The sequence below is a fragment of the Rhinoderma darwinii genome, chromosome 1, assembly GCF_050947455.1.
Source record: "Rhinoderma darwinii isolate aRhiDar2 chromosome 1, aRhiDar2.hap1, whole genome shotgun sequence".
In the NCBI taxonomy this organism is placed as follows: Eukaryota; Metazoa; Chordata; class Amphibia; order Anura; family Rhinodermatidae; genus Rhinoderma; species Rhinoderma darwinii.
The window spans coordinates 214,202,298-214,217,875 of NC_134687.1; the positions used below are offsets into that span (position 1 = coordinate 214,202,298).

Here is a 15,578-nt window from a genome sequence, read left to right on the forward strand (position 1 = left end):
GCTGAAGACCTGGCAACTTATTTTAAAGTTAAAATTGACAACATCCGACATATCTCCCAGTCCCCTATTAATATCGATCCCATACCCTCCCGTGCTCCCGCTTCTTCACTTTCAACATTTAACCCAATAACAGAAGAAGTCTCTAGGCTCCTCTCTTCTTCTCGTCCTACTACCTGCTCTAGTGATCCAGTCCCCTCACACCTCTTCCAGTCCCTCTCCCCGGCTGTCACTAGTCACCTGAATAAAAATTTTAACCTCTCTTTCTTCTGGAATCTTTCCCTCCTCTTTTAAACACGCCATTATAAACTCATTACTGAAAAAAACAACTCTTGACCCATCCAGCGCTGTGGACTACCGAACGTTCTCTAATCTCCCCTTCATCGCCAAACTCATGGAACGCTTGGTCTACTCTCGCCTTATCTGATATCTCTCTGCCAACTCCATTCTTGACCCCTTACAATCTGGTTTCCGCAGTCTACACTCCACAAAAACTGCCCTTGCTAAAGTCTGAAACGATTTCTTGGCAGCTAAATCTAACGGAAAAATACTCTCTACTGATTCTTCGGGATCTCTCTGCAGCCTTTGACACTGTAGACCACAAACTCCTCCTTAACATGCTCCACTCTATTGGCCTTAAAGACACGGCTCTCTCTTGGTTTCCTTCCTATCTCTCTGACCAATCGTTCAGTGTGTAATTTGCTGGTTCTACTTCTCCTCTTCCCCTTGCTATCGGGGTTCCTAAGGGATTAGTCCTAGGTCCGCTTCCTATTGGACAAACCATCAGCAGATTTGGCTTTCAGTACCATCTTTACGCTGAGGACACCCAATTATATGCCTCTTCCCATGACATCACCCCTGCTCTAGTACAGAACACCAGTGATTGTCCGCTGTTTCTAAAATTATGTCCTCTCTCTATCTGAAACTGAATCTTTCTAAGGGTATGTTCACACGCTAGCTGTGATTTATGGCTGAAATGACAGCCTGTTATCAGAAGAAAACAGCTGCCTCGTTTCACAAGTAAATGCTCCTCCTCGTAATATACGAGGCGTCTGTGACGCTCGTATATCTTGAGCTGCTCTTCATTGAGTTCAATGAAGAACAGCTCAAATTACGTTGCAAAGAAGTGCCCTGCACTTCTTTGCCGAGGCAGTCAATTTACACGTCGTCGTTTGACAGCTGTCAAACGACGACGCGTAAATTACAGGTCGTATGCACAATACGTCGGCAAACCCATTCAAATGAATGGGCAGATGTTTGCCGACGTATTGCAGCCCTATTTTCAGACGTAAAGCGAGGCATAATACGCCTCGTTTACGTCTGAAAATAGGTCGTGTGAACCCAGCCTTAAACAGAGCTCCTTGTGTTCCCACCATCTACTAACCTACCTAAACCTGATGTCTCCATCTCGGTATGTGGCACTACCATAACTCCCAGGCAGCACGCCCACTGTCTTGGGGTTATTTATGAATCAGATCTTTCCTTTATTTCACACATTCAATCACTTACACGCTCCTGTCACTTTCACCTCAAAAACATCTCCAGAATCCGCCCTTTTCCTTATGTGGAAACAGCCAAAGCTTTCATTGTCGCTCGGATTCACGCTCATCATGATTACCGTAACTCATTACTAATCGCTATTCCACTAACTAAACTCTCCCCTCTCCAATCTATCCTTAACTCAGCAGCCAGGCTCATCTATCTGACCAACCGCTATACAAACGCCTCTACCAGTCACTGCACCGGTTGCCCATACCGTTCCGAATTAAATTCAAACATATTACTCTCACCCACAAAGCTCTCCACAGTGCTGCACCACCTTACATCTCTTCCCTCATCTCGGTCTTCCACCCTCCTAGCGCTCTACGTTCTGCCAACGACCTTAGATTAACATCCACCATAATCCGAAACTCCCACTCCCGTCTCCAAGATTTCTCTCTTGCTGCACCAGTTCTCTGGAATGCGCTACCCCAGACAATCAGATTAATTCCCAAAATCCACAGTTTTAAACGTGCCCTGAAACACATCTTTTTAGACAGGCCTATAACATTCCCTAATCTGACTACTTTCCCTGGCCCCCCTTTTACATTAGTAAGGAGAACTTGACCCCTTCATTCAGCAGTATCCCCCACACGAATGCACTTCATGTCCGTCATACACTGACACTGGCTGGTGACCGGCGCATGCAGCTTTAGGTGTACTACCCCATATGTATAAAAGATGGAGGAGCATTGTACTTAACAAGCATTTTTCACACTTTGTCTCTCCCTTATTTCCTCATAGATTGTAAGCTCTTGCGAGCAGGGTCCTCACTCCTCTTGTTTGACTTGTAAATTAGTTTTGTCATTATGTAATGTCTGATATTGCCTGTACATGTTCCCTCTGAATTTTAATGTGCTGCGGAATATGTTGGCACTATATAAAGATTATTATTACCCAAGTATTTACTTACTAGTGCGTGCACCATCACCCATAAATTAAATGGATTTTGTTAGACCATACATAATGAATTACAATAGGCTTGGTCTCCATGTTGTAATCATCGGGATGATGTGACCAATATTGCCAGATGATAATTTATACATGTCAGGCTGACGAGGAGCGCCAATGTCCGCCCAAGTTGCAGATCGCTCACCTGTGTGCTTCTGCACCTTCATTTCAGCGACAGTGGGGGCCAGAGGACTTGGGCACCCACCAATCAAAACTTCTTATCTGTCTCTATGAAAGTGCAGTTAGTCTTTAATATTTATGTTGCAGATACCAAATTTTTATAGAGTAAAATGCCCCCCAAAAGAAGGGGAGTGGGACAGATACATTAATACATGTGGGTAGTTGACTCTCCATAGCTTCTGCCGCGTGACGGTAAGGGCACAGAATCTACCCAGATCAGTAATGATTCAGTGTGATCACCTTCACCGGTTGCTAGAATCTGCACAAACTCATGCAGGAGCTGCGTACTACGTTTTCTAAAACCATATTCTTTTGGGCATCTGAATAAGGGACAGAGATCTAGCTTATGCAACCCGTTCAGCAGCACAGGGGTCCAGTGGGGGTAGGGGGCTTCTCTTGTCTCTTCCCCCTCTCAAGCTCTCCAACACATCATAGATTACACAGACCCTTCATCATCCCAGTTAGCCAATCGCTGCGCCTGTATGAATGTCCGAGCTACTCTGATTGGCTGATGCAGTACCCGTGTGTATGGACAGTCAATGATCAAGCAGCAAGAGAAGATCTAGTAAGTACTCAGTAGATAGTTAACCCCTTCACTGCACTGCTCTAGATCACCAGGGACATTATCAGTAACCCCTTCAACTCCAGGGATGTTACCCATCGCTTCAGGGAAAATTAAGATTAGCTGGCTGTTTTCTAAAGATATAAAGCAGCAAAAAAAAAAAAAAAAACATTTTTACAGTCATTATTTATTTTAAATATGAGGGAATGTAAGTTGTGAGTATGTTGGTGGAGTTATATGCACAGGACTCTCCGTTATCTGTGTCCACCCTAGGTCTGAAGGATCTCCTAATGAATACTCCGAATTGGAAACTCTGGTGGTCACCGGACTATCCCTTTCAACTTGACAAATCTGTAAGCGAATTCATAATAAAACAATTGCAATGTTTTGGAAACTTCTGTGTTATTTCCTAGAAAATGGATAAAAGAAGTGATAAACTACGAAAATGAAGCCTTCCTAAATGTAATAAAGGTTCCTAAATTCACATTAATACGATTACATTTTATACTTGTACAACCAGATTTGTGTAAATAAAACAAAAATCAATATAAGTTACTCCAACTAGCTCAATAAGGACCTGTTCACACAGTCTTTTGGCGCTGATTTTGACACGGAAACCGCGTCGGAATTAGCGACAAAAAATGTCCGAAATCGCTCTTCATTGATTTCAATGGGAGGCAGAGGCATGTTTTTCCCTGGGCAGCTTTCGGCCGCTCGTGGGAAAAAAAGAGGCATGTCCTTTCTTGTCGCGTTTTCCGCTTCTGACCTCCCATTGAAATCAGTGGGAGGCAGAAAGAAATCTGCGGCACTCGTTTCCAATCGTTTTTTGCCCGCGGTCCTTGCATTAGTTTCAATGACCGTGGGGAAAAAACCGCCGCAAAAACCGCACCTGATGGGCGGCAGAGATGCTTTTTTTTCCTTAGCAGCTTTTAACCGCTCGTGGGATACAAAAGCGGAATGTCCTTTCTTGCCATAATTCCTCCTCTGACCTCCCATTGAAATCAACGGGAGGCAGAAAAAGCGTTTTCTTGCAGCTTTTTGCCCGCGGTGCTCATGGCCACAGGCGAAAAACGCTGTGAAAAACGTAGAAAGGGTATGTTCACACGCTGGGTTTTCAGGCATATTTCAGGGCGTTTTCGCCTGAAGAAACGATAGCTAAACGCCTACAAACATCTGAATTTCATTGAATTCAATGGAAAAAATGGTTGTTTTGTTCAGACGAGGCGTTTTTTATACCATTTTAAAAAAATATGGCGCCTAAAAAAAAACGCCCTGTAAAAAGAAGGAGCATGTCACTTTTTGAGCCGTTTTTCATTGTGTCAATGGAAAAAAAAACGCCTCAAAAAACATTTTCAGTTTAAAAAAAGGCTGAAAATCAGAGGCTGTTTTCTCTAAGAACAGCTCCGTAATTTTCAGCCGTTTTTGACTCAGCGTGTGAACATACCTTAAGAAAGTGCAGGCAGGTCAAAATCTCCCACAAAATTCAGATTTTTTTCTGTCTGCAAAATACTCAGTATGAACTAGGCCTTAGCCTTGTTTTAAATCAATCCTGTACCTGTTCTTTGAAGAACTCATACCCTTTTTTGAAGCCGGAAAATCCAAACCACCACCAGTATGGAACTTTTAGGGTCAGTTCAGATGAAGGTTTTTGGCGCTGATTTGGATGTTAAAACCGCATCGGATTCAGTGCCACAAAAACGTCCGAAATTGCCCTCTATTGATTTCAATGGCAGGTAGAGGCAGTCTTTTCCCTGGGCGGCTTTTAGACGCTCGCAGAAAAAAAAAGTGTCAAGTGCCTTCTTGTTTCTGAGCGTTTTTTTGCAGCGTTTTCTGCCCGCGGGTCTTGCATTAGCTGCAATGGGCACGTCTGTATCTAATGTACAATGGATCCAGCAACGTGTCGTGACTCTCTGAAAACAGTCTAAGGCTTTGTTCACATCAGCGCTAAGTTTTTATGTTCCGTTCCATCAGAAGAACAAAAACTGATGTGCCGGAGCCATTGCATCACGAACACTAATGGCACCCTATAGAACCTATAGACTAATGGGTCCTGTCGGATTTTCATCTGGATATATATAGTTTTACTGGAAGAAATAGCGCAGTATGCTGCGCTATTCTTCTGCCATTTTTCACCGGATCTGTGACAGAGGACTCTAACAGAGCCTCCGACGGAGATGTGAGCACAGCCTAAGTAGATCATCAGGCATGGTGTAGCATAATATTTGAAGAGTGAACTATTTAAAAAAAAAAAAAAGGACAAAAAGGAGCAGCACTGCAACATCTAGTAAGGGCCTGTTCACATCAGCGCTAGTTTTCGCTGAGGGGTTCCGTCTGAGGTTTCCGTCGGGTTAAACCCTCAGCGGAAAGTCAAATGTAAACCACAGCTTCTGTTTCCCTCACCATTGAACTGAATGGGGGACGGAAACCTAGCTAATGGTTTCCGTCTGTCACTGTTGTGACAGGGTTCCGTCGTTTTTACGGAATCAATAGCGCGGTCAACTGCGCTATTGATTCCGTCCGAAACAACAGAACCCTGTCACAACGGTGACAGACGGAAACCATTAGCTAGGCTTCCGTCCCCCATTCAGTTCAATGGTGAGGGAAACGGAAGATGGGGTTTATGTTTGCCTTTCCGTTGAGGGGTTTAACCCAACGGAACGGAAACGGTGATGTGAACAGGTCCTTACATAAATAGCGTCTATAAGTTCTGGTAAATAAAGCAATATTTTGGGGGCGATCTAGTGCCGTTTGCTTACATTTAGTCCATAAACATATAATAAGCAATAGGGTTCTAGGTACGTATCCGGTTAATATTGACGAGACATCCATACGTGTTCCAATTTTGATGAGGCATGTAAAGAAGAAACCCCCCCATCTGCAGCGGTGGTCCTCAGTACTCAGGCCCCCAATTTTACATTACAGAAAGACATGTACGGTAAACATATAGAACGTCTGTAATTCTGGAGTCACTTCAGAATATGATATACAGAATCAGCAGTTTTTCATAGTAATGTTTGACTTACTGAGAATTGGGGGAAATGAGAAGGAGTTTTATTGCAGTTTCTGCTTTGTGTGTCAATATGTCTAGCGCAATCTTACTATACAATGTGAGTCCACTCCCTGTCCATTGCACAATCACTCTGAAAATGGGACAGAGTTACTGGATGGCAACTGGGAAACAGCAAAAAATAAAAAGTCTAGGAAACTGAATGCTACTTATGCAGAACTTCTAACCATTATATATTATAGATAGAATTTAGACATATTAAAAGTAATTACAATAATTAAAAAACAACATAAAGATAGGTTACCTTCTGCCACCAGCTCTTCCACAGTGACTTGGTGATGTCCAACGGTGAACCCTCTGCCCACGGTCACCCCTCCACTAACAAAGTTCCCAGATGATCCAGAACCTAGGCTTGGTCCACCACCGCTCTCTGATTTGGGCATCCGAGAAAACTTCTTCATTGTGCCTTCACCTTATCCAACACACCAGCACTATGGGCACCACAACTGGCAGAGTATAAGGGCACTGGCACACTCGGCAAATATGACCAATCACAAGGTTGTCACATACACACAAAGGCTGCTTAAAACACAGCAGCGATCACACTGGTATAAAAAAAAAAAAAAAAAAAAAAAAAAAAAAATCGCAGTGACTTACAGTACCAGCCAAAGAGGGCACTGCCTACTTAGACACAGAGCGCAATATAAATGCAAGGTGATGCAAATAAGCAGGAGAGGGTACCACACTGCACCAGCAGCATGCCAAGCACAATCACAAACCACTCACATCTGTGACCCACAGCCAGAAAACGGCAACATGTATGACCAGCAAACAATGCAGTGCCCCATGATGTCCCTTCCAGCCACTATGCCCATCTGTCACACACGCACAGGGTATAGGTGTGACGGTGCCCTCCCTCTGCCTGCAGTCCTATGCCCTGGATTGCTCACTACTAGTAGTTGTTGGTGTCTTGGGCTGTTGAATTGCTGGAAACGGAAGAGGAGAATCCGAAGTTCATCCATTCAGAGGCCAAAAGCCTCCTCCCGCTGCTAGTGCCAGCTCCTCCCCAGGCCCGCCCAGGAAACTGACAGAGAGGGAGGGGGAGAGGGGCATGCACACGGACTATACATGTACTTGTCACCAATACACGTGTGTGCCAGCTTCATGCCACATGCGGGACGTATAGTGCTACAATGGTGACCAGAACAAGAAAAGCGTATGTCACCTACATTGTGGAAATGGAGTCGTCATGGTGGCGGGGCATGCGGCTTGTTTCTCAACACATGGACGATAAAGCCAGTTAGAAGCAGGGTGATTTCTACCGAGCGAGCGCAGAGGAAAGTGGCGCGGTTGCCCATGGAAACCGACCAGAATAAAGCTTTCAGCATCCTGAGGCTGGTGCAAGACGTACACTTTTTATCACTACAAAAGAAAAATTGCTGTCCATAGAAATGCAATAGACTAGGGCTACACAGCTTTATGTCACTACAAAAAAATCGCTGTCCATACGATGGCATTGAGTAGCTTTAAATCTCTTCAAAATCGCTCCAGTCAATCCATTTGCAAGCAATTTTTTTTTTTTTTTTACTGCTAAACGCTGGGATTTCAGAGCTGACTATTGGACTGGAGCGATTTTGAAGAGAAAATTAAGCTATTCAATGCATTACTATGGACAGCGATGTAAACGTGATGACCGGTGAATGGGATAACTTGCTCCTTTATTAACTAACCAATGTAAATAAATACTCAGAGACATATGTTGGAATAAAACTCTGGCCAAGGCGATTTATTAATTACAACCTCTCTCTGTACATCCGTACAGATACCCCAAAAAACGTTAGCCAGCCATATAACATAACCTGTTATCCAAACCAATCATAAATGAACATAAAATTAAACATTTTACCCGGAAGGGGATGGTCTTCATGCCCCACCCAGTTTACAACTGAGTGAGCATGCGCTCAGACTTCCTTTTTTCAGCCTACCACACCCCATGCTGACTAACCCCCGTCAAGAGCCAGCCGTATAACACCTCATGCCGGCAGCGCTCCCCAACCATCGCCAAGGCCTCTTCCAAGCCGACCTGCATCTCGACGTTGAATATGTCCAAGCCAACATCCGTCAGATGTACCCCATCCGGACGGAACAAACCAGTCCCACCGTCCAACAGCTGGTGACGTACGACAACACCCCTAAAGAGACGCACAAAAGAAGCCATCTCCTTGTTAACCTTGCCGCGGGACCGGCATAATGCCCTTGGTGTATCTCCACACCTTCCGAGGCACCATCTCTGACCATACCAAACGAACTCCAAGCAACATTCCCAGCAGACGGACCACACCCACCAGGTGCCGACACTGCCTATTCGACCAAGTGCACTACAGAAGCCTCAAGAGCATCCACGAAAGACTCCGGCCGTCCCTCCGAACTCCAAAACACCTTTCGCCAAGCCGTAAACGTACCCCAGGCCTTGACATAAAATTTCCAAGTAGAAGGCGCCAAATAATTCTGCACCAGTTCGTCCATCACGGAACGAACACGGACCACAGGCAGGGAGGGGAGGCGCATCCGACCTCGGCCTCTGGCACCAGCTCCCGGAAGCTCGCCCACTGAAAACGGGAAAGGGCGTCAGCTGCAACGTTCAAAACCCCGGGCACATGTTTTGCCCGGAACAGCACATTCAAACGTAAACATTGCAACACCAACACCATCAACAAACGAACCATCGGGTCAGAACCAGTTATTAATTGCATGCACTACTCCCATGTTGTCTGACAGAAACACCACCCGCCAATTCCTGAATTCTTCCTCCCAAACATGCACCGCCACTAGAATCGGAAACAGCTCCAACAAGGTCAAATTCCTCAGCAGAGAAGAACCGGGAAGAGGGCCATTTCGACGCGCACCACCTAGCGCATAGCAGAGCTCCAAAGCCCACACTACCGGATGCATCAGTCTGAAGACCCAACTCCTCTGAGTCCAGTCACTTGAAAGACCAAAACCCTGTTGAAAGATACCAAAAATTCGTCCCAAACTTGAAGATCCTCCCGGTGATCATTGGTGATTCGTACATAATGATGGGGAGCCGTCACTCCCGAGGTCGCCTTGCACAAACGTCTGCTAAAAATCCTCCCCATCGGAATGACCCGGCAGGCAAAATTCAACTTACCCAAAACCGATTGAAGTGACTGCAGCTTCACTTTCCTGAGTCCTTGAAGTTTCGCTATCGTGGATCTTAGATCTGACAATTTATCGTCCGGCAGACGACAAACACCTGCTGCCGAATCCAATTGCAACCCCAGAAAGGTCAGACATGAAACAGGACCCACCATCTAGTCCTCCGCCATCGGAATGCCAAACTTCCGAGCAACAGCGTGACCAGAATGTGACAACAAATTCCGGATCCCACCGGCCGCACGCATAAGAAATCATCTAGGTAATGAGTGATGCTATCACAACCTGACGATTCCTTAATCACCCACTCCACGAATGTGCTAAAAGCCTCAAAGTAGGAGCATGACAACGAACAACCCATCGGAAGGCACAAATCCACAAAATAAGCCCCCTCAAAAAAACAGCCTAAAAGATGGTGACTCTCGGGATGAATCCGGAGAAGGCGGAAAACAGACGCCACGTCGGCCTTTGCCAACAAAGCCCCCTTGCCAGCCTTCTGAACCAAATCAACGGCCCAATCAAAGGACGCATACGACACTGAACATAGCTCCCTATCGATGTCATCGTTGACCGAAGCCCCTCTAGGGAAGGAAAGATGATGAATCATCCTAAACTTCCCTGTTTCCTTCTTTGGAACCACCACCAAAGGGGACACCCTCAAATCCACCAAAGGAGGGCATGAAAAGGGGCCCGCCATCTGACCCAAAGCCACTTTCGCGCTCAGTTTGGCTCTGACCACCTCCGGTAATTGAACCGCCGATTTGAGATTACCCTAACCCCCCAAATCCACACGCCCCCCCCACCACCAGGAATCCGAAAACCCGTCCTCCAATAACGTTGCATGCCACCTGTTACCATACCGGCCTAACCACAGCAGCACCGCGCTGAGGTTCACCGGAGTCCTCCCCTTTTCCAAACTCCCCCGGACGTTTTCCGGAGCGCTTAAAACATCTGCAGAAGGGGTGCGAACCCCCACACCCAGAGCATTTGTGACGGAATTTACACGACACCCCAGCTTTACATTGGCCGTCGCTAAACGGCCAACATACTCCTTTCTTGTTAACCGCCACTTGGGCCGATGACAGTCCTCCGGCCCTGGGCTGAAAGGGGGACGGGCGCTGAGCCATCATCAACCGCATCCACAACGGCAGGTCCAATTGGTCCCACCTCATCGACGGGCAACATGCCAAACATTGACGAAATTGTTCGTCATACCGCCACCACGCTAACCCCCCCATAAGTCTTACAAGCATCCCAGATACCTTCTACATAGAAAAACAAGGATGCGCACCTATCAGGCAATTTCGACCCCCACACACTCGCAAAAACACAATAAACCCGCAACCAATTGCCAAAAGTTTTTGGAATCTTCCGGTAACAACGTTTTCGTTCCTCTTCCTCTCGTTTCTTCTGCTTTTACGCTCTGTCCGTTTCCTTTGTTTCCGGGAATTCGTCCAATGGTAATAGCGAAATAAGTTCCACGTACTCCCCTTTCTTAATCTTCTCCCAGACCTCGGTCTTCATGTGAGCCCCCAAAGGACCTGAGAATGTCAAATAAGAACCCCTCTGGGCTACGTCCGCCACGGGACCCACCCCCAAGAACGTGGTGTCCCCAGCCCCCATTAAAGAAGATTCCCCGACCTGAGACAAGCACTCCTCCCGATCCGCCCCGTTACCCGCCGGGGAAAAAAACACAGACCCCGGGATCGACCTCCATGCCCTCACCACCCCAGGATCAACCACCGGGTCTGCGCGGACACTCTGTGACGATAGCAAATCCCTCACTTCACTTAACACCTTAACTAAGTCCCCAGACGCCCCACAGTACTCACCTCCACCTCCTGAAGCCCGACCCCCTGGTCCACTGGTGTTCTCCGACGTCTGAAGATCCGTCTGCCTCCCCAAGATCCGTTGACCCGGATCGCCACGACTCTCCCCAGCGGTGACCATCCACGCTGAGCGACCACCTTGCGGCACAGGTGATAAGGTCTCCCGACCATACACCGAAGACCTCCTCCCCGATTCCACTCTATCAGCATGCTCCGGACAGCGTCGACCAGTCAAACCTCTAGAGCTGCGCCTGTTCGATGCACCCGTGAAACGACTTCCTCGATCCACCCGACTCCTCTCCCTGCTGACCGTCCTCGACCTGCGGTATCTGTCATCATTCGCATATTGGCTCGCCGTTCCGGTCCCTACCTCCATCCTACGGGCAAACAAGAGTACATCAGTTACTTCAGGTGGCCGATCACCACCCCCACCAGACACGCCATTACACGCCGCCAAGAGGCCGGACCGGGCCCTCCCCCGCAGTCACAGGAACCACTTGCCTTTCTCTGATGGACGACGTGCCACTCCTCACAGGACCCCATCCGGACGCCGGCCTTGACTCCGGGCCGTACCTCACTGCCCGCCGTTCTACGTCTCCGCCCGTCAGCCCGCCGCTCTGGGCTCCTGCTCCTGCGCCTCCTGGTAGGCCTCACAGGGCTGGGACTCAAACGAACAGGCGGCCTGGAAATCCTCACCGTCCGCCCTGAATCCACCGCTGCAGACCTCATCCCGGACACCTGCGTCACCAGCTAGGCAGGCCCACAATCCGCCGCCAACGCCCGCACACACTCCATCAATTCCTCCACCGACATCCTCACAGCACTCCAAACACTCCTTAACCTTCTCTTCGTCCGGCGCTTCTGCCGGACTCCGCCTCTTGGCGCATGCGCAGCTTCTCCCCACCCGGTCAAACCGCTCCTCCCCCGACGTGCCGCGGCTCCGTAGCTCCCATTTTCTTTGTAGAGAGATACAAACTCTATGGGGGTAATTTATCAACCTTTCTATGCCAGGTTTATGGTGTTGAAAAGTCGCAAAAGGGCCTTTTTGCGCCACCCTTGCTACTTTAGTGGAAAAGATGCGTGGTCTTGGGAAAAGGGGCGTGTCCACCGCAGCCTGACAAAATTATTATAATTTACGATAGAAAATGGGTGTAAATTATAGTGGAAATCTATAGTGGAAATCGGTCTCCTAGCTGGCATGGATTTCACTCTATGGAGCATAGCAAGGTAGAGGCCCATGCTGGGCCCCTTACCTTGCCACCCTCCGACCAGACTATCCCCCCACCCCTTCCATAGCAATGCCAATGCTCATAAAAGGACCTGATGCCGGACAGCGTCAGGATGGTGTATGCGACACAGCCTTGTTGACGTTGAAGTGCTGCATCGCATATAAGGTCCTGATCAGGGGCGTAGCTGGGGGGGTAGGTGGGGAATGTGCCCCGGGTGCAACTAGGTGGTAGGGAAGGGGGGCACCGTGGCAGAGCAGCTGATCACTGCTGATAGGCGCCCTGTATGTCGGACACCAGCGATCAGCGTTAGGAAGAGCCAGGAGTTCATGCGGCGGCGTTCTGACTGGGGTATGCGACGGCCCAGGAGTGGACCAGTCCAGTCTCCTGACCTCACTGGTCCACTCTCGGGCTGTTACCAACCCTAGTCAAAAGGAACTGCGCCGCATGACCTCCACCGGTGAGTCACGTCAGGCAGAGCGGAGAGTGGTAGAGGTAGGCTACCGCTCTCCGCTCTGTTTACAGTGTGGCGCTATTTACAAGGGGTGGGGAGTGTGGCACTATTTACAAGGAGGGTGGGGGCTGTGTGTGGCACTATCTACAAGGGGAGTATGGCACTATTTACAAGGGGGGCAGTGTGCTGCTATCTACAAGGGGGGCAGCGAGCTGTGTGTGACACTGTACAAGGAGGGCTGTGTTGGTGCTGTTTGCAAAGGAGGCTGTGTGTGGCGCTATCTACAAGGGGGGCTGTGTTTGGCACTATTTACAAGGGGGGCTATGTGGCTCTGTTTACAAGGGGGCCATGACGTTAGTTCCAATTATTTATTTTAAAAAAAATTACGTGGGGTCCCCCCCAATTTTCATAACCAGCCGGATACAACACAGCAGCAGTAGCCTAGCATTACCAAGGTGGGAAGGGCCACTGTTTTTGGCCTTTCCCAGCCTGATAATACCAGCCTGCGGCCGCCCCAGTGCCCGACCATTGCTACAGATTGTCAGGTACTGGATTGTACCAGGCTCTTCCCAGTACCCCTGGTGGCGGTGGGTACCAGAGTAATAATGGGGGTTAGTGTTAGCCTCTGCACCGGCTAACACTAAGCCCCGCCTTAGTAATGGACGCTGTCAATCAGCTAGCGGCCATTACTAAAGCGGTAGTAATAAAGTTTAAAAGAAAATACAAAGACATAGATAAAATATTTTATTGAAATAAACCCCCCCACACACAGCCCTCATTAACCATTTTATTGAAAATAAAAAAAGCCGTCATCGAAGTAGTCCTCGAATCCGACATAGTCCAATGACCGAACCTGTAAAAAAACACATGCACAAAAGTAAAACATTAGTAACACATGTGGTAGGCTTAGATACAGGGCCCATGTGGGATAATGTCTGTTAGACCATGTATCTAAGCCTACTACAAGTTAGGCTTAGATACAGGGCCCCAGCAGACAGTAATCTTATACTGTATAAGATTATGGTCTGCTGGGGCCCTGTATCTAAGCCTACTATGTGATAAGCTTAGATACAGGGCCCATCAGATATGGGCCATGTATCTAAGAATACCATGTGGTAGGCTTAAATACAGGGTCCATGTGTGATACGGTCTGTTATACCATGTATCTAAGCCTACCACAAGGTATTCTTAGATACGTGGCCCATATCTGATCCTGTTTGATGGGCCCTGTATCTAAGCTTATCACATAGCCCCTGGGTATTCCTATCATTGAGGGTTATGGCATATTGTTAGGATATTCCATAACATTCTCCTCAGTGGGAGTCCGCCCTCTGGAAATCAGCCCTCTCAGAATGAAAGAACCAAGGTCCCTTTCGTTTTTCTACTGCACAATGAGGCTCCTGGCCACCGACTGTGCAGAGAATTGAAAAACAGCACCAATTAAGTGAATTTTAAGTCACTGGGGGAAATACAGATCATTGCAGATCTGTTCTAGCCATTATGGGTCCTATGAAAACAGAAGCCATGATGCCAGTGTGAACAGGGCCTATAATTGACCATACACCACGCATTTTTTTTTCTGAATATTTCATTCTTGTGACCACTGATTGAAAACCTCTAATATTGGAAACTTTTTCACATAATGAAAATAGAAGACATATAAGAGGCAACTGCTGTTCAAGTGATTGTTTTTCCATAGTGGGTAGTCACACTCAATAATCAATAATTTCTCTCAGTCAGTCATAGTTTACTGTCCACAGTATCTAAGCAATTTTTTGCCCTGGTAACATAACAGTATATATGAATGCATTGTATACATAGAAATCAGTGTATGCAGCAACATCAGCTGCTATATGGACATGTATATTAACCCTTTCCTACCCTATGACTTACATTAGTGTCAAGAAAACTGTACATTTCCCTTCAGAAAAACGTAAATGTACGTCACGGTAATGGCGTGGGCACAGGAGCTGTGCGTCGGCACCATTGCTTGTATCATATATCCGAAACTTGCTCTAACGGCCAGGATCAGAGATAACTCCATTTTTGGCCATTAAATCCGTTAGACGCTACGGTCAACATTTGTGTTTAGACAGAGAGAGGGGGAAACCTCTGTCAGCCCATCACTCCCCCCGCAACACGATTGGGGGCTAATGTGTTGCTATGGCAGCTGGGGGCCTAACAATGGCCCCAGGTTTGCCATCTTAGCACACCTATTAGGATAGGCATAATATACTACAATACAGAAGTATTGCAGTATATTATATTGTTTGATCGCATAGTCTAGTCCCCTAGTGGCATAAAAAAAATTCAAACCAGTTAAATTAAATGTTTCAAAATATTATTAAAAAGAACAAAAATTGGAAACAAAATACTAATTTTCCCAATAAAAAATTATTTCTTATGTATAATAAAATGTATAATATAAAAAAAGTATACATAATTGGTATCGCCACATCCGTAACGACCCAAACTAAAATATGATCATGTTATTTAATCCACATGGTGTACACCATAAAAAAAAAAGTAGGAAGAAGGAAAGGGGCTGGCACTGTTGAACCAGTAATACTTATACGATTGGAGTGTTTCAAATGGCTTTCTTGTCTTTAATGGATTACAGCAGCTAAGTTGCCCCGGAGGTGCTCATCGATATGTACAG

At 47.0% G+C, this 15,578-nt stretch overlaps 1 protein-coding gene across 4 annotated transcripts in view; it reads right to left on the minus strand.

Annotated features, from left to right (window-relative positions):
• Positions 1 to 7,555, minus strand: part of BMP2K (BMP2 inducible kinase) — a 205,377-nt gene extending 197,822 nt beyond the window's left edge. For 2 of the 4 annotated variants that reach the window (XM_075861440.1, XM_075861426.1), the window contains exon 1: positions 6,541 to 6,865. In XM_075861440.1, coding sequence (XP_075717555.1) covers positions 6,541 to 6,697 — 157 coding nt within the window. In that variant the 5' untranslated portion in view covers positions 6,698 to 6,865. Of the gene's footprint in view, positions 1 to 6,540; positions 6,866 to 7,465 lie in introns of those variants that run through there. The other 2 variants (XM_075861433.1, XM_075861448.1) reach the window with 2 other exon arrangements.
• Positions 7,556 to 15,578: the final 8,023 nt, after the last annotated feature.